The sequence below is a fragment of the Heteronotia binoei genome, unplaced genomic scaffold, assembly GCF_032191835.1.
Source record: "Heteronotia binoei isolate CCM8104 ecotype False Entrance Well unplaced genomic scaffold, APGP_CSIRO_Hbin_v1 ptg001192l, whole genome shotgun sequence".
NCBI classification, from domain to species: Eukaryota; Metazoa; Chordata; class Lepidosauria; order Squamata; family Gekkonidae; genus Heteronotia; species Heteronotia binoei.
Window position 1 is genome coordinate 30875 of NW_026800200.1, and position 17552 is coordinate 48426.

Genomic DNA, 17552 nt, shown 5'->3' on the forward strand with positions numbered 1-17552 from the left:
CCTTGGCTCCGCTTCCCTCCTTCCCACACCGAAAACGATGCCTAGATACCCTAGGAGCAGTTTTACCAGCTCAGCCACAAAGATCTGACTTCACTCTGGATCCAAAAGGGACTTCGTCCGGGTGTCTGCCCAGCAACCGCCACTAGAGAAGACCCCGCAAGCCGCTCCGAGGGAGGGAGATTTTATACAGGCTCTTGGGTTCGGCAGGACAAGTCCACACACTGTGGCTTGAGAAGCCCGGCCTGGCTTTTAAAGGGCAAAGAGGAAAAGGGCTCACCTTCTTGACGTCTTTGTGGAGGTACTTGGCCGTCTGCTTGGCCAGCTCAGTTTTACCTGTGGAAGAAGGGGACAGCGGAGGCAGTGAGGAGGGAGAAAAGACAGTTAAGAGTACTGATAGGGATCCAGCGTTGGCTGGAGGTGTGCCCAGATACATAACCCCATTTCCAGTTCCAGCATCAGAGGATGTGGCCTAATATGCAAAGGAGTTCCTGCCGGGCTTTTTCTACCAAAAAAAAAAAAAAAGCCCTGCAAGTAACAATATAATAAAACCATGGGCGGCAAATTCTATTGGGCACGTTCTACAGATTAATAACTGTAGAACGTGCCCAATAGTGCAATATCTGTAGAACGTGCCCCTCCAGTCCAACACTCTGTGTCACATAAGAACATAAGAGAAGCCCTGTTGGATCAGGCCAGTGGCCCCTCCAGTCCAACACTCTGTGTCACATAAGGACATAAGAGAAGCTCTGCTGGATCAGACCAGTGGCCCCTCCAGTCCCACACTCTGTGTCACATAAGAACATAAGAGAAGCCCTGTTGGATCAGGCCAGTGGCCCCTCCAGTCCAACACTCTGTGTCACATAAGAACCTAAGAGAAGCCCTGTTGGATCAGGCCAGTGGCCCATCCAGTCCAACACTCTGTGTCACATAAGAACCTAAGAGAAGCCCTGTTGGATCAGGCCAGTGGCCCCTCCAGTCCAACACTCTGTGTCACATGGGAACATAAGAGAAGCCATGTTGGATCAGGCCAGTGGCCTCTCCAGTCCAACACTCTGTGTCACATAAGAATACAAGAGAAGCCCTGTTGGATCAGGCCCATGGCCCCTCCAGTCCAACACTCTGTGTCACATAAGAACATAAGAGAAGCCCTGTTGGATCAGGCCAGTGGCCCCTCCAGTCCAACACTCTGTGTCACATAAGAACCTAAGAGAAGCCCTGTTTGATCAGGCCAGTGGCCCCTCCAGTCCAACACTCTGTGTCACATAAGAACCTAAGAGAAGCCCTGTTTGATCAGGCCAGTGGCCCCTCCAGTCCAACACTCTGTGTCACACAGTGGCCAAATATACACACACAAACACACACTGTGGCTAATAGCCACTGATGGACCTCTGCTCCATATTTTTATCCAATCCCCTCTTGAAGCTGTTTATGCTTGTAGCTGTCACCACCTCCTGCAGCAGTGAATTCCACGTGTTGTACACACTTTGGGTGAAGAAGGACTTCCTATTATCCGTTCTAACCTGACTGCTCAGCAATTTCATCGAATGCCCACGAGTTCTTGTATTGTGAGAAAGGGAGAAAAGTCCTTCTTTCTCTACTTTCTCCATCCCATGCATAATCTTGTAAACCTCTGTCATGTCACCCCGCGGCCGACGTTTCTCCAAGCTGAAGAGCCTCAAGCGTTTTAACCTTTCTTCATAGGGAAAGTGTTCCAAACCTTGAATCATTCCAGTTGCCCTTTTCTGCACTTTTTTGCACTATAAATGACGAAGAGAAAAAAAATAAACGCAAATTTAAAAATGCTGAAGAATCCCCACGGCAAGCGGGCTCTGCCGGGCTGGGCCAGCTGCTCTGCTTCAGCGCAGCTACCTGGGCTTTCTCCCTTGTGGGTATCCCTGACTGCTAGACAAGGAGGAGGTTTCGCCGGGAAATGCAATATTCTCTGTTTATTGCATTTACATGCAACGCCTGTCATAAAGACTCGAGGCGTGGAGGCGATCAATAATTCAAAACGCATATTATGGAATAAATCTACATCGACGCACGGGATCGACACACGGGGTTGGAGACTTGTCCCTTGGCGGAGGTGCTGCCTCCCTCAACCAGGACCCAAGGAGATTCCGGCAAGGGCCCAGGGTGTGTGTGTGTGTTAAAGGCACCCAAGGAGGAGGAGGAGGGAAGGTCCCTGGATGAGGACTCCTCCCCTCTTCACACCTACATGGTTTCCAAGATCTGCTTCTCTTCCTTTTGTGTCACTCCAAATGCCAAGTTTCCTTCTCTGAGCCTGGTGTCCAACACGCGGTACATATGAACATATGAAGCTGCCTTATACTGAATCAGACCTTTGGTCCATCAAAGTCAGTATTGTCTACTCAGACTAGCAGCGGGAGCCACAAGGAAGGAAGGAAGGAAGGAAGGAAGGAAGGAAGGAAGGAAGGAAGGAAGGAAGGAAGGAAGGAAGGAAGGAAGGAAGGAAGGAAGGAAGGAAGGAAGGAAGGAAGGAAGGAAGGAAGGAAGGAAGGAAGGAAGGAAGGAAAGGTGGAAAACAACTTTAAATGCATTCTCCGAGCCACCAGCTGGCCTGGCTTGCGGGAGCAATTAAAACCTTCTTCAAGTCAGCCAATGGAGCAGTGAGGGCTTAAAGAGCCACACACTATGTGCGAAAGAGCCGCATGTGGCTCTCGAGCCACAGTTTGGCCACCCCTGGACTCGATGGACCGTCCCTGGTCTGACCCAGCAGGGCTCTTCTGATGTTCTTCTCAGGGGAAGGCCTTGGCCTCTCTGCCCTGTTGTTGTCCCCCCAGAGGAACTGGTTGGCCACTGAGTGAGACAGGAGGCTGGACTAGATGAACCACTAGCCTGATCCAGCAGGGCTCTTCTGATGCTGTTCTCAGGGGAAGGCCTCGGCCTCTCTGCCCTGTTGCTGGCCCTCCAGAGGAACTGGCTGGCCACTGTGTGAGACAGGAGGCTGGACTAGATGGACCCTCCCTGGTCTGGCCCAGCAGGGCTCTTCTGAGGTTCTTCTCAGGGGAAGGCCTTGGCCTCCATGCCCTGTTGCTGGCCCTCCAGATTAACTGCCTGGTCACTGTGTGAGACAGGAGGCTGGAGATGGACCCTCACTGGTCTGATCCAGCAGGGCTCTTCTGATGTTCTTCTCAGGGGAAGGCCTCGGCCTCTCTGCCCTGTTGTTGGCCCTTGTGGAGAAACGCCATCTTCGTTAATGGTGGTGATTGGTTGGGAGGGAACATGAAACTGCTAAGGCAGGCTTTGTGGCCTAGCCTTCCCTTCAATCCCTTCCGGAGTTAAACCATGAACTCTAAGGGGAAAGCCTCCTAGAGGGGCAGGAAGTTCTTTTTTTTTATTGGAGTGAGGCAGGAAAAGGTCAGTTCTCGTCTGGCCCTCAAGGAGAGAGGTTGTCAGTCTGTGGGAGAGGCCTTCTCAAGAGGGAGAGAAGGATTCCAGGCAGTCAGTACGAGGAAGTCATCCACAAGGCAGGGCAAATTTAAAGCAGGGACGGGAGGATGCGTTTAAATCCACCTTTTATTTGTGCTTCTGGTTGCTGTTCGGGTGCTGTGCTAAACTTTTACATGCAACTGCTTTTGTTTTTCTTTTTCTTTTCTTTTCTTTTTCTCTTCTAATTAAATATTTTTACTGTTTTGAATGCTGGCAGTCAAACTCTGTACCACAAAGATCCCCAACCGCTTTAGACCACGCTGCTTTATGAAGGGGGCCCCGGGGAAGGGGGAAGGCCTGTAGTTGGATAAGGTGCCAATCCTCCAGGGGTTCCCCGAAGAAGTGCGGTGGTCTCTGTGATACCCAAGTACAGGGTGGCAGAGGACCTTGAGGCCTGGCCTCAGTGCTGAAGAGGGGGATTGGGAGTCCTGTTCCTCTCATTCCGAACCCCTAGACTGAGCAGGTGGTGGCAGTGAGCCCAAGTGGCCGGAGGAGAAATAGCTCCCTCCAAAAAGGGGAACGGGGTCTGGTAGCCAAACCAGGGCCGTTCCGTCACAGCCCTCCGGAGGAACTGGTTGGCCACTGCGTGAGACAGGAGGCTGGACTAGATCGACCCTCCCTGGTCTGACCCAGCAGGGCTCTTCTGATGTTCTTCTCAGGGGAAGGCCTCGGCCTCTCTGCCCTGTTGTTGGCCCCCCACTGTGTGAGACAGGTGGCTGGACTGGATGGACCCTCCCTGGTCTGACCCAGCAGGGCTCTTCTGAGGTTCTGCTCAGGGGAAGGCCTCGGCCCCTCTGCTCTGTTGTGGGCCATTCTGAGGAACTGGCTGGTCCCTCTGTGAGACAGGAGGCTGGACTAGATGGACCCTCCCTGGTCTGACCCAGCAGGGCTCTTCTGAGGTTCTTCTCAGGGGAAGGCCTCAGCCTCTCTGCCCTGTGGTTGGCCCTCCAGAGGAACTGGCTGGCCACTGTGTGAGACAGGAGGCTGGACTAGATTGACCCTCCCTGGTCTGACCCAGCAGGGCTCTTCTGAGGTTCTTCTCAGGGGAAGGCCTCGGCCTCTCTGCCCTGCTGTTGGCCCTCCAGAGGAACTGGTTGGCCACTGCGTGAGACAGGAGGCTGGACTAGATGGACCCTCCCTGGTCTGACCCAGCAGGGCTCTTCTGATGTTCTTCTCAGGGGAAGGCCTCGGCCTCTCTGCCCTGTTGTTGGCCCTCCGGAGGAACTGGCTGGCCCCTGTGTGAGGCAGGATGCTGGACTAGATGGACCCTCCCTGGTCTGACCCAGCAGGGCTCTTCTGATGTTCTTCTCAGAGGAAGGCCTCAGCCTCTCTGCCCTGTTGCTGCCCCTCCAGAGGAACTGGTTGGCCACTGTGTGAGACAGGAGGCTGGACTAGATGGACCCTCCCTGGTCTGATCCAGTAGGGCTCTTCTGAGGTTCTTCTCAGGGGAAGGCCTCAGCCTCTCTGCCCTGTTGCTGGCCCTCCAGAGGAACTGGCTGGCCCCTGTGTGAGACAGGAGGCTGGACTAGATGGACCCTGCCTGGTCTGATCCAGCAGGGCTCTTCTGAGGTTCTTCTCAGGGGAAGGCCTCGGCCTCTCTGCCCTGTTGTTGGCCCTCCAGAGGAACTGGCTGGCCCCTGTGTGAGACAGGAGGCTGGACTAGATGGACCCTCCCTGGTCTGACCCAGCAGGGCTCTTCTGAGGTTCTTCTCAGGGGAAGGCCTCGGCCTCTCTGCCCTGCTGTTGGCCTTCCAGAGGAACTGGTTGGCCACTGCATGAGACAGGAGGCTGGAATAGATGGACCCTCCCTGGTCTGACCCAGCAGGGCTCTTCTGATGTTCTTCTCAGGGGAAGGCCTCGGCCTCTCTGCCCTGTTGTTGGCCCTCCGGAGGAACTGGCTGGCCCCTGTGTGAGGCAGGACGCTGGACTAGATGGACCCTCCCTGGTCTGACCCAGCAGGGCTCTTCTGATGTTCTTCTCAGGGGAAGGCCTCGGCCTCTCTGCCCTGTTGTTGGCCCTCCGGAGGAACTGGCTGGCCCCTGTGTGAGGCAGGACGCTGGACTAGATGGACCCTCCCTGGTCTGACCCAGCAGGGCTCTTCTGATGTTCTTCTCTGAGGAAGGCCTCAGCCTCTCTGCCCTGTTGTTGGCCCTCCAGAGGAACTGGTTGGCCACTGTGTGAGACAGGAGGCTGGACTAGATGGACCCTCCCTGGTCTGACCCAGCAGGGCTCTTCTGAGGTTCTTCTCAGGGGAAGGCCTCGGCCTCTCTGCCCTGCTGTTGGCCTTCCAGAGGAACTGGTTGGCCACTGCGTGAGACAGGAGGCTGGACTAGATGGACCCTCCCTGGTCTGACCCAGCAGGGCTCTTCTGATGTTCTTCTCAGGGGAAGGCCTCGGCCTCTCTGCCCTGTTGTTGGCCCTCCGGAGGAACTGGCTGGCCCCTGTGTGAGGCAGGACGCTGGACTAGATGGACCCTCCCTGGTCTGACCCAGCAGGGCTCTTCTGATGTTCTTCTCAGAGGAAGGCCTCAGCCTCTCTGCCCTGTTGTTGGCCCTCCAGAGGAACTGGTTGGCCACTGTGTGAGACAGGAGGCTGGACTAGATGGACCCTCCCTGGTCTGATCCAGTAGGGCTCTTCTGAGGTTCTTCTCAGGGGAAGGCCTCAGCCTCTCTGCCCTGTTGTTGGCCCTCCAGAGGAACTGGCTGGCCCCTGTGTGAGACAGGAGGCTGGACTAGATGGACCCTCCCTGGTCTGATCCAGCAGGGCTCTTCTGAGGTTCTTCTCAGGGAAAGTCCTCGGCCTCTCTGCCCTGTTGTTGGCCCTCCAGAGGAACTGGTTGGCCACTGTGTGAAACAGGAGCCTGGACTGGATGACTCAGTGTCCTGATCTAGCAGGGCTCTTATGAATAGGCGAGGGGGCTGCAAAACCCAACAGCAAAGAGGCTTAGAATGGAGGCCTGAGATGTCTGGCCTTCCTGCGCACTTCACAGGAGAAAAAAGCCACTGGGGGTTTTATCTTTAGCACAGCCTTTAGCACCAGCTCTCCCGCTCAGCGTCACGATAAAAGAAGACAGCCAAGTTACCTATTCCGGACGATCCCAGGAAGAGGAAAACCAATGGATGCTCTTCGTCGTACCAGCCATTTTCTTTCCTCCGGATGGCTGCAATTGAAGCCCGACAAAAAAACAAAAGAAAAGGAAAGGAAAAGTGGTTATATATCTGGGCACATAAAAAAAAGGGGGGAAAGGCAAATAAATCAATGACACAACAGCAAGTATAATTATCACTAAGTATACACTCTGTTTTACTGCTCTCTGCCCGCTCAAAGTCCTCACTACCATTAGAGCAACCTAATTCGATTAGCCGGCAAGGCCTCCAGAGACACCTAATCAGGTTAGCATGGATTTGGAAAGCTGCCCAGAGCAGATTTCGGATAAAGTTTTCCAGGATGCGCACTCAGCGTTGCCAGGGAAACAGAACGGAAGATGGACACTGAATGGACCAGAAAGGGACCCACTGGGCAAACTGGGAGGGAAATAAGGGGTGGCGGGGGGGGGGGCATTCAAGTAGTGTCATAGCCCTCCGGATTGTAAGCACTACCTTTGCAACACAAAAACCTGGGGAGGAGAAGTTTGCTAATTCTTTTCTGCTGCCAGGAAAGGAAGGTTTGAATTCAAGGTCACGGTTAGCCGGATGTGCCAGCCGCGACCACTGAAAGCGGTAGCAAGACATGAAGGGAGGATGCAGAAGCCAGTGAACATGGGATGGATTTTGGCAAACCAGACGCAACCTCCTCTGCCAATAACAAACTACAATGACCACATAAGACTGCGGCACAGGGGAGGGACGGTGGCTCAGTGGTAGAGCATCTGCTTGGGAAGCAGAAGGTCCCAGGTTCAATCCCCGGCATCTCCAACTGAAAAGGGTCCAGACAAGTAGGCGTGAAAAACCTCAGCTGGAGACCCTGGAGAGCCATGAATGGGGCTGTGGCTGAGTGGTAGAGCATCTGCTTGGGAAGCAGAAGGTCCCAGGTTCAATCCCCGGCATCTCCAACTCAAAAGGGTCCAGGCAAGTAGGCATGAAAAACCTGAGCTTGAGACCCTGGAGAGCCGTGAATGGGGCTGTGGCTCAGTGGTAGAGCATCTGCTTGGTAAGCAGAAGGTCCCAGGTTCAATCCCCGGCATCTCCAACTCAAAAGGGTCCAGGCAAACAGGTGTGAAAAACCTCAGCTGGAGACCCTGGAGAGCCATGAATGGGGCTGTGGTTCAGTGCTAGAGGATCTGCTTGGTAAGCAGAAGGTCCCAGGTTCAATCCCCGGCATCTCCAACTAAGAAGAGTTCAGGCAAATAGGTGTGAAAAACCTCAGCTTGAGATCCTGGAGAGCCGCTGCCAGTCTGAGAAGACAATACTGACTTTGATGGACCAACGGTCTGATTCAGTATAAGGCAGCTTCATATGTTCACATGGGGGGCACAGCTGTCTGTTGAGTTAGTCAGTGTTAAAGATGCACAGTTGTGCTATAATAAAATGATAAAATGGGCGGAAAGATTCTCTAATGGTAACACTTGTGTACTATACCCATATGTAATTTTGCATCGTTGAACGTGCCACTATAACACTTATGCTCTGCTTTAGTTCCGTATTTAGACTTTCGGTTGGGTCTACAATCCAAACCCCACTGCAGGCCATTAAGGGCCCTTTGGCATCTCTCCCAATTCCGCAGGGCCTGTAAAACTGAATTAGTTCGACAAGGCCTATAATGCTGTCGAAATGCAAGGGTCATTTTGTAGACAATTATGCGGCGGAGCTCATTAGAATAACTCATTAGCATATACCACTCCCCAGCCAACAGCAACCCAACACAAAAAGAGGAGAGCCCCGGGTGAGCGAGACCTGCTTGGGCTGGCTAGACATCCAGCCAGACCAAGCAGGCCTCGCTCACCTGGGGCTCTCCTGCCCCCCCCCCCAAGTCAAAAGGCCAGCAAGCCACCCCCCACCCAAAATCACATAAGTGGAGAAAGGGTGGCGTGGGCTTCTCCAGAGGCTAATGAGGGCTGCTGGGGGCGTGGCAAGCCCCTGGGGGCTGACTGGCTGGCTGCCCCGCTCTCCTAGTCCAGGTATTGTTATGCAGCTGCACCTGCTATGCAATGGACAAGGCAGTGAATTCCACATGTTAATCACCCTTTGGGTGAAGAAGTACCTCCTTTTATCTGTTCTAACCTGACTGCTCAGCAATTTCATTGAATGCCCACGAGTTCTTGCGTTGTGAGAAAGGGAGAAAAGTACTTCTTTCTCTACCTTCTCCATCCCATGCATAAACTTGTAAACCTCTATCATGTCACCCCGCAGTCGATGTTTCTCCAAGCTCATGTTGGATCAGGCCAATGGCCCTTCCAATCCAACACTCTGTGTCACACAGTGGCCAAAAAACCCAGGTGCCATCAGGAGGTCCACCAGTGGGGCCAGAACACAAAACACTATTGCCCCCCCACCCTGAAGCACCACGAATACAGAGAATCACTGCTTCAGACAGAAGAACATAAGAGAAGCCATGTTGGATCAGGCCAATGGCCCATCCTGTCCAGCACTCTGTGTCACACAGTGGCCAAAAAACCCCAGGTGCCATCAGGAGGTCCACCAGTGGGGCCAGGACACTAGAAGCCCTCCCACTATGCCCCCCCCAAAGCACCCAGAGTCTTTTTAAAAAACCATTTCCCCCAACCACCTGTTGCTGAGCTGGTATCTCTCCCATAAAACAAAGCAGGGAGACCCTGGTTCGAATCCTTCCTTGTGTCATGGCAATTCGCACAGGGAGCTTGGCCCAGACATGTGCCCCACAGCCTAACCTACCTCACAGAGTCGTCGCAAAGATAAAGAATGATGCAAGTCCCTCTGCGTCCCCACTGAGGAGAATGCTAGGGCACAAGTGAAAGGAATCATTTGTTTTTAACCCAAGGAGTGTAGGGTTCACCGTCTTGCAAGGTAGGTTAGAAGAAGAAGAAGACTGTAGATTTATACCCCGCCCTTCTCTCTGAATCAGAGACTCAGAGCGGCTTACAATCTCCTTTATCTTCCGCACAACAGACACCCTGTGTGGTGAGTGGGGCTGAGAGAACTCTCCCACAAGCTGCCCTTTCAAGGACAGCTCTGCGAGAGATCTGGCTGACCCGAGGCCATCCCAGCAGGTGCAAGTGGAGGAGTGGGGAATCAAACCTGGTGATTGAGAGCGGAAGGGAGGAAGGAAGGAAGGAAGGAAGGAAGGAAGGAAGGAAGGAAGGAAGGAAGGAAGGAAGGAAGGAAGGAAGGAAGGAAGGAAGGAAGGAAGGAAGGAAGGAAGGAAGGAATCAAATAGATGTGGAGGAAGAAGTGGAAAGAAAGTAACTTTAACTGCATTCTCCAACCTGCCAGCTGGCTTGACTTGGAGAAGTGATTTAAAGAGACAACTGCCTTCTCCAGGTCGGTTGACAGGGTGGGGGTGGGGGTGGGGTGGGGCTTTGAGAGCTACACAGTAATGTGTGAAAGAGGCACATGTAGCTCCTGAGCCACAGTTTGGCCACCCCTGAGCTAGAGCCTTTTTGGCGATAACTCCAGCTTTGTGGAATGCACTTCCAAATGAGATGCAGGCTGTGTGGAATTCAATTCTGCCGGGCCTGTAAAACAGAGCCGCATCGCCAGGCTTATGGACCAGACCAGGGAATTTGTATTTATGCCCTGCCCTCTGCTTCTTCCTCTCTCCTTGGGAATCACGGATATTAGTTATATGCCATCTGGCCAAAAGTATGAATTGTACGTAATTGTTTTAGAACTCCTTATTTATGTCGTAATCCGCTCTGAGCCCCACCACTGTAGGAGAGAGAGGAATAGAGATAGCAAAACAAACAAATAATAAAATCCACTCCGTCAGTAGGATACAGGAGACTTGGGTTTTCAAAAACATCTCCTACCCTGTCATGGACAGCTGGTTTGGAGCAGTGGTTAAGTCCTTGGGCTCTTATCTGGGAGAACCGGGTTTGATTCCCCCCTCCTCCACTTGCACCTGCTGGAATGGCCTTGGGTCAACCAGAGCTCTCTTATCTGGGAGAACCAGGTTTGATTCCCCACTCCTTCACTTGCAGCTGCTGGAATGGCCTTGGGTCAGCCAGAGCTCTCTTATCAGGGAGAACCGGGTTTGATTCCCCACTCCTCCACTTGCACCTGCTGGAATGGCCTTGGGTCAGCCATAGCTCTCTTATCTGGGAGAACAGGGTTGGATTCCCCCCTCCTCCACTTGCAGCTGCTGGAATGGCCTTGGGTCAGCCATAACTCTTGCAGAGCTGTCCTTGAAAAGGCAGCTTCTGTCAGAGCTCTCTCAGCCCCACCAACCTCACAGGGGGGAAGGCAAAGCAGATTGTAAGCTGCTCTAAGATTCAGAGTATAGAGCAGGTTATAAATCCATCATCATCATCTTCTTCTTTTCCTCCTTCTTCACAGTGATGTCATTGGAGTTGCCAGGTCTGTGTTAGAAACGACCTGGAGACTTTGGGGGTGGATGCAGGAGAGAGCAGGGTTTGGGGAGGGGAGGTATGGGTACAATGCCCTAGAGGCCACCCTTCCGAGCAGCCGTTTTCTCCCAGGGAGCTGATCTCTGCCAGCTGGAGATCAGTTGGAAAAGCGGGAGATCTCCAGGTCCCACCTGGAGGCTGGCAACCCTAGCTCACCCACCTGGGTTCCCTGTCTGCAAAATGGCCATTGGAAACTGGCTTTGCAGGGCTGTTGTGACAGCCAGCACACCTAAGGCTTTTAAAGCACTAAATTAGGGGTCTCCAACATGGTGCAGAGTGGTAAAGCTGCAGTACTGCAGTCGGAGCCCTCTGCTCACGACCCGAGTTCAATCCTCGTGGAAGCTGGTTCAGGTTGACTCAGCCTTCCATCCTTCCAAGGTCGGTCAAAGGAGTCCCCAGCTTGCTGGGGGGAAAGCGTAGAGGACTGGGCAAGGCCATGGCAAACCACCCCGTAAAAAGTCTGCTGTGAAAACGTTGTGAAAGCGACATCACCCCAGAGTCGGAAACGACTGCTGCTTGCACAGGGGACGACCTTGATCTTTTAACTTATTTGAACCTCTGGTCCATTTTAGAATTCTGACACAGAACATGGTGGGAACAGCCACAAAATGGCTGCGGCAGGAGGCGGAGCCAGCCACAAAATGGCTGCTGCAGGAGGAGGAGCCAGCCACAAAATGGCTGCTGCAGGAGGTGGAGCCAGCCACAAAATGGCTGTTGCAAGAGGCGGAGCCGGCCACAAAATGGCTGCCACAATTAAGTTTCTGTTACACAGTGACGATCCCTGTGTTGTGGGGGCAGTCACTGCCAAAGCAACTTAAAAAAAAAACCTGCACAGCCAATGGCCAATCAGAAACCTTGCTGGCAAAAGCCCCACCCACTTTCTGAAAATACTGGTGGGTGCGAGAAAAGCTGTCAGCAAGCATGATGGTGCCCAGGGGCGGAGACCCCTACACTAAATTGCAATTCTGTTTGGCCAAAAACGGGGGGGGAGGGGGCATTAGGGGAAAGAAAGCCATGGTCGCCCGGCAGAGAAACCCTCCACGCCAGGACAGGAAGGCTAAAACATCAGTTAGCAAAGCAGCAAACAGCAGCTGACGTGGCATTTGAAGTGTGAATGCCTTTAACATCCTTTTATACTGCGGCGTCATTAATTTTTCATCCCCGGTCTTGGAGGGGATCCACGGCTGGGTAGGGGGAAACACATCCCCCGCCACCCAAGACAGATGCATCTCATAGCAGGGCAGTGTTGCGGGGAGTCTTGGCAAGGCACGCCTCCCGTCCCCAAAATCACCACTGGAAGCTCAAGTGGGTTCCCTGGAAGCAAATGAGAAGTGACCCCCCCACCCCCACCCCCCAAGATCCCTGTTTCTAGCCCTGCCTTTTCTGTTTCCGTCTGCAACAGAGAAGAAGGAAGAGCGCCGGGTCTCCGAGAGGCCTTTGCAGCCTGCTATTGAACTGATAAATTCACTGTATTACTTTACACAAATCAATACCCCAGCAGTTATCAGGGGTTGACGTGGCCAAAATTGGTTTCAGCCAATTTGTGAGCGTAATAAATGTCCATTTATCAAATCAATTCATTCCGTGGGGCGTCTCGGACCGACGGCGCCTGCGATGCCAAAGGAGTGACATCCTTTGGGCGTGAACCGAAGACCAGCCGTGCCCTTGAGAGGCGATGCCGTCGGCATCTCTGCAGCTGGCCTGGCTTTGCCCACTACCCTGGTTATTGGACTCATGGCCCTGGCATTCAATGGCTCAAGGTCAAGTAAGTCTTTGGGGGTGAGGTGGCGTGCAGACGAGTGTGCGGGTCAAGGAGCAGGGGACCAGGTACCTGCAGGCCTGTCTTCTCTCATCGTTCCTGTCCAGGGAGAGGCCCTCCTGTCTGTCCCACCAATCAAAGAAGCTCATTTTGCGGGAACGCGAGACAGGGCCTTTTTGGTGGCAGCCCCGCCATTCTGGAGCAGCCTCCCGAGGGAAGTGCGCCTGACCCCCTTCGCTTCTGATGTTTTGTAGGCAACTGACGTTGGCTTCATTCCAGCCTGCATGCGGTTAAGTTTATTAGCAGTCTGGAGCAGTGATTTTAAATTTTGGTTTTATGTTTTTAACCTAGGTTAAGGTAAGGTAATGTAGTCCCCTGTGCAAGCACCAGTCGTTTCCGACTGGGGTGACGTCGCATCACGACATTTTTTTTGCGGGGTGGTTTGCCATTGCCTTCTCGAGTAATCCACACTTTCCCCCCCAGCAAGCCGGGGACTCATTTTACCAACCTCGGAAGGGTGGAGGGCTGAGTCAACCTTGAGCCAGCTACCTGGACCCAGCTTCCGCCGGGATCGAACTCACCTACCTGATGCGTTTTATCTATATCTGGAAGCAGCTGGGAGCGCCACAAGGAAGGAAGGCGGCTTATAAATGTTTCATGAAAGAGATAATAAATAACGCCCAATTAATAATCCCTGCCCAGCTTTGAAGTTCACTGGGTCAATTTGGGCCATTCTAACCTACTTCATAGGGTCATCGTGCGGATAAAATGGGACTGGGAATAATATGTAAAGCCAATGCAAATTCCTTGACAGGAAGGTGGTACGGAAATCTAAAATACAAGACAGCACGACTCCAAAGAGGCAGCAGAGAAATATTCTAAAGAAATAAAGCAATAAATATGCAGAGATGGAAATCTGGCACTGCTCCACGCACTTAACCACTGCACCAAACTGCCAATATGCAATCTCTTAAGGCAATATGCAACCTCTTGAGCCAGCGTGGTGTCGTGGTTAAGAGCAGCGGCCTCTAATCTGATGACTTGGGTTCGATTCTCCCTGCTCCTTCTCCACTTGCAGCCACCTGGGTGACCTTGGGTCAGTCACAGTTCTCTCCGGACTCTCTCAGCCCCACAAGTAGCCAGTGGTGGGAGGGGAGGGGAAGGTGACTGTAAGCCGCTTTGAGATTCCTCAGGGTAGAGAAAAGCGGGGTATAAAAACCAACTCATCTTCTTCCTCTTCTTAATGGAATGCAAGACGTTGTACAGCAGCCAGTGTGGGGTAGTGATCAGAATTCTGGACTAGGGTGTGTGAGGCCCGGATTTGAATTTTGGCTCCAGCAGAGAAGCCTGGTGGGTGACCTTGGGAAAGTCGCAGACTCTCATCCTAACCTACTGCACAGAGTTGTGGTTGTGAGAAAAAAGTGGGAGGGAGAATGATGTAAGTCCCTTTGGGCTGCCACTGGGGGGAAAGATGGACAGAAATTAAGTTAATAAAGACGATAAAACCACTGCTCGCCCTGTCTTCTATATAGATTTGTTCCTGGTTCAAATGGAAGGCAAACTGTTCCCCTTGAAAGGAGCTCACTTTTAAGGCAGTTATGGGGAGAGACAGCTCATTTACTTTTCGGTCCTTTGTAGACGGCCACCTACAAAAGGACGCTCTCACTTTTTCAGACAGAGAACAGCAGTTTTGACTGTAAGAACATCAGAAAAGTCCCACTGGATCAGACTAACAGTCCACCTAGTCCAGCATCCCGGGGGGGGGGAGGGTCTCCAAACTGGGGGATTCCCCGCCCCCACCTGGCGATTGGCAACCCTACACGGAGCCCAAAAGGCCCCGATTGCCAAATGTGGGCGAAACAGACAAAGTGGGGCAGGAGACGCCCTGGGAGATAAGAACAAAAGAGAAGCCGTGTTGGATCAGGCCAATGGCTAATCCAGTCCAACAATGTGTCCCACAGTGGCCAAAAAGCCCAAGGTGCCATCAGGAGGTCCACCAGTGGGGTTATAAGCCCTCCCACTGTGCCCCACCCCAAGAATACAGAGCATCACTTGCACAAAGGCATGAGAACATAAGAGAAGCCCTGTTGGATCAGGCCAATGGCTTATCCAGTTCAACACTCTGTGTCACACAATGGCCAAAGAAACCGGGTGCCATCAGGAGGTCCATCAGTGGGGCCAGGACACTAGAAGCCCTCCCACTTCCCCCCCCCCTCCTCAAGCACCAAGAATACAGAGCATCACTGCCCCAGACATGAGAACGTAAGAGGAGTCATGTTGGATCAGGCCAATGGTCCATCCAGTCCAACACTCTGTCACACAGGGGCCAAAAACCCCAAGTGCCATCAGGAGGTCCATCAGTGGGGCCAGGACACTAGAAGCCCTCCCACTGTGCCCCCCCCCAAGCACCAAGAATACAGAGCATCACTTGCCCCAGACAGACAGTTCCATCTATACGCTGTGGCTAATAATAATATAATAATAATAATAAATTTTATTTATATCCCGCCCTCCCCGCCTTGGCAGGCTCAGGGCGGCTAACAACATTTCTTAAAAACATACAGTAATAAATAAAACCTTTAAATTTAACAATATAAAACATTAAATTTAACAATATTAAAAACCAGTCAATACAATTAGATAGTTTGGTCTGACAGTGCTGGTGATGTTTGACGCTAGTTCTGCCAGTTTATACACAGCGGTCTAGGTCTTTAAACCGCATTGGCGGATCCTTATTTAACAGCCTTCTTTAGCAGCCTGAATAAGCAAGTTTAAAAAGGGCGGTCTTGCAGGCCCTGCGGAACTGGTCAAGGTTCCGCAGGGCCCGCACCTCCTCGGGGAGTTGGTTCCATAGGGCCGGGGCCGCTGTTGAAAAGGCCCGTGCTCTGATATTTTGATGTTATTTCGATTTTAATAGCCATTGATGGACCTTTGCTCCATGTGCTTATCCAATCCCCTCTTGAAGCTGGCTATGCTTGTAGCCACCACCACCTTCTGGGGCAGTGAATTCCACCTGTTAATCACCCTTTGGGTGAAGAAGGACTTCCTTTTATCCGTTCTAACCCGACTGCTCAGCAATTTCGTCGAATGCCCACGAATTCTTGTATTGTGAGAAGGGGATAAAAGGACTTCTTTCTCTACTATCTCCATCCCATGCATAATCTTGTAAATCACTCTCATGTCACCCCTCAGTTCAACGTTCCTCCAAGCTCAAGAGCCCCAAGCGTTTTAACCTTTCTTCAAAGGGAAAGTGTTCCAAACCTTTAATCATTCTAGTTGCCCTTTTATGGACCTTTTCCAGTGCTAGAATATCTTTTTTTGAGGTGCGGGAACCAGAATTGCACACAGTATTCCCAATGTGGCCGCACCATCGATTTATACAGGGGCATGATGGTACCGGCTGATTGGTTTTCAGAGAGAGGTGCCTCTCTGTGCCGTTCGCTGGTTGGGAATGCAGTCGCAGGCTGGCAGCCCAGGTGGGCCCCGACTTCCCAGCGCGACCTCCCAAGGCAGAGAGCTTGCCTCGCCCCTGATAATTCAATCACGGGGGCTCATGGGGAGGCAGCTGCCTTCCCCACCACCTGTGTCCGGGAGACGCTCTGCCCATTAATCAAAGCTGCCCAATTAGCCCCCCGCTGCTGCCTTCGGGCAGGGCCGTGCTCTGATCGGGGTGGCGGGCGGCCCAGCCTCCCCCTCGCTCGCTCTCTCCTGCAGGGATTCAAGGTCCAAAGACTTTTGTTTTCGGAGTGGATGGAACTGTGCGGGGCAGAAGAATGGGCCCCTGGATTCCGGAATCCAGGCTCTCGGGCGCTTTTAAAACAATATTAAGATCCTAGCCCGCGAACGCGCAGCTTAAAGGGGAAGGGCGGTGGCAGAAGATCCCCCGCCTGGTCAAATTGCAACGGACATGGCAACCCTGTAGGGTTTTTAAGGCAAGAAATGTCCAGTTTTACCGCTGTCTGGTAAAGTCCACCCTGGAGAGTCACCCTGGAGAGCCAGTTTGGTGTAATGGTTAAGTGTGCGGACCCTTCTCTGGGATAATCGGGTTTGATTCCCCACTCCTCCGTTTGCAGCTGCTGGAATGGCCTTGGGTCAGCCAGAGCTCTCTTATCTGGGAGAACCGGGTTGGATTGCCCGCTCCTCCACTTGCAGCTGCTGGAATGGCCTTGGGTCAGGCATAGCTCTCTTATCTGGGAGAATCGGGTTTGATTCCCCACTCCTCCACTTGCAGCTGCTGGAATGGCCTTGGGTCAGCCATAGCTCTCTTATCTGGGAGAACCGGGTTTGATTCCCCACTCCTCCACTCGCACCTGCTGGAATGGCCTTGGGTCAGCCAGAGCTCTCTTATCTGGGAGAACCGGGTTTGATTCCTCCACTCCTCCACTTGAACCTGCTGGAATGGCCTTGGGTCAGCCATAGCGCTCTTAAATGGGAGAACCGGGTTGGATTCCCCACTCCTCCCCTTGCAGTTGCTGGAATGGCCTTGGGTGAGCCATAGCTCTCTTATCTGGGAGAACCGGGTTTGATTCCCCACTCCTCCACTTGCAGCTGCTGGAATGGCCTTGGGTCAGGCAGAGCTCTCTTATCTGGGAGAACCGGGTTTGATTCCCCCCTCCTCCACTTGCAGCTGCTGGAAGGGCCTTGGGTCAGCCAGAGCTCTCTTATCTGGGAGAACCGGGTTTGATTCCCCACTCCTCCACTTGCAGCTGCTGGAAGGGCCTTGGGTCAGCCAGAGCTCTCTTCTCTGGGAGAACCGGGTTTGATTCCCCACTCCTCCACTTGCAGCTGCTGGAGTGGCCT

General features: G+C 52.9%; 1 protein-coding gene across 1 annotated transcript in view; it reads right to left on the minus strand.

Annotated features, from left to right (window-relative positions):
• The window catches only part of LOC132590929 (mitochondrial disaggregase-like), a 137564-nt gene that overhangs the window by 28229 nt on the left and 91783 nt on the right, over positions 1 to 17552 (minus strand). Inside the window, exons 6-7 of the mRNA XM_060263842.1 lie at positions 6536 to 6613; positions 278 to 333 (exon numbers count right to left, since the gene is read on the minus strand). Of these exons, the coding sequence (XP_060119825.1) occupies positions 278 to 333; positions 6536 to 6613 (134 nt within the window). The remainder of the gene's footprint in view (positions 1 to 277; positions 334 to 6535; positions 6614 to 17552) is intronic.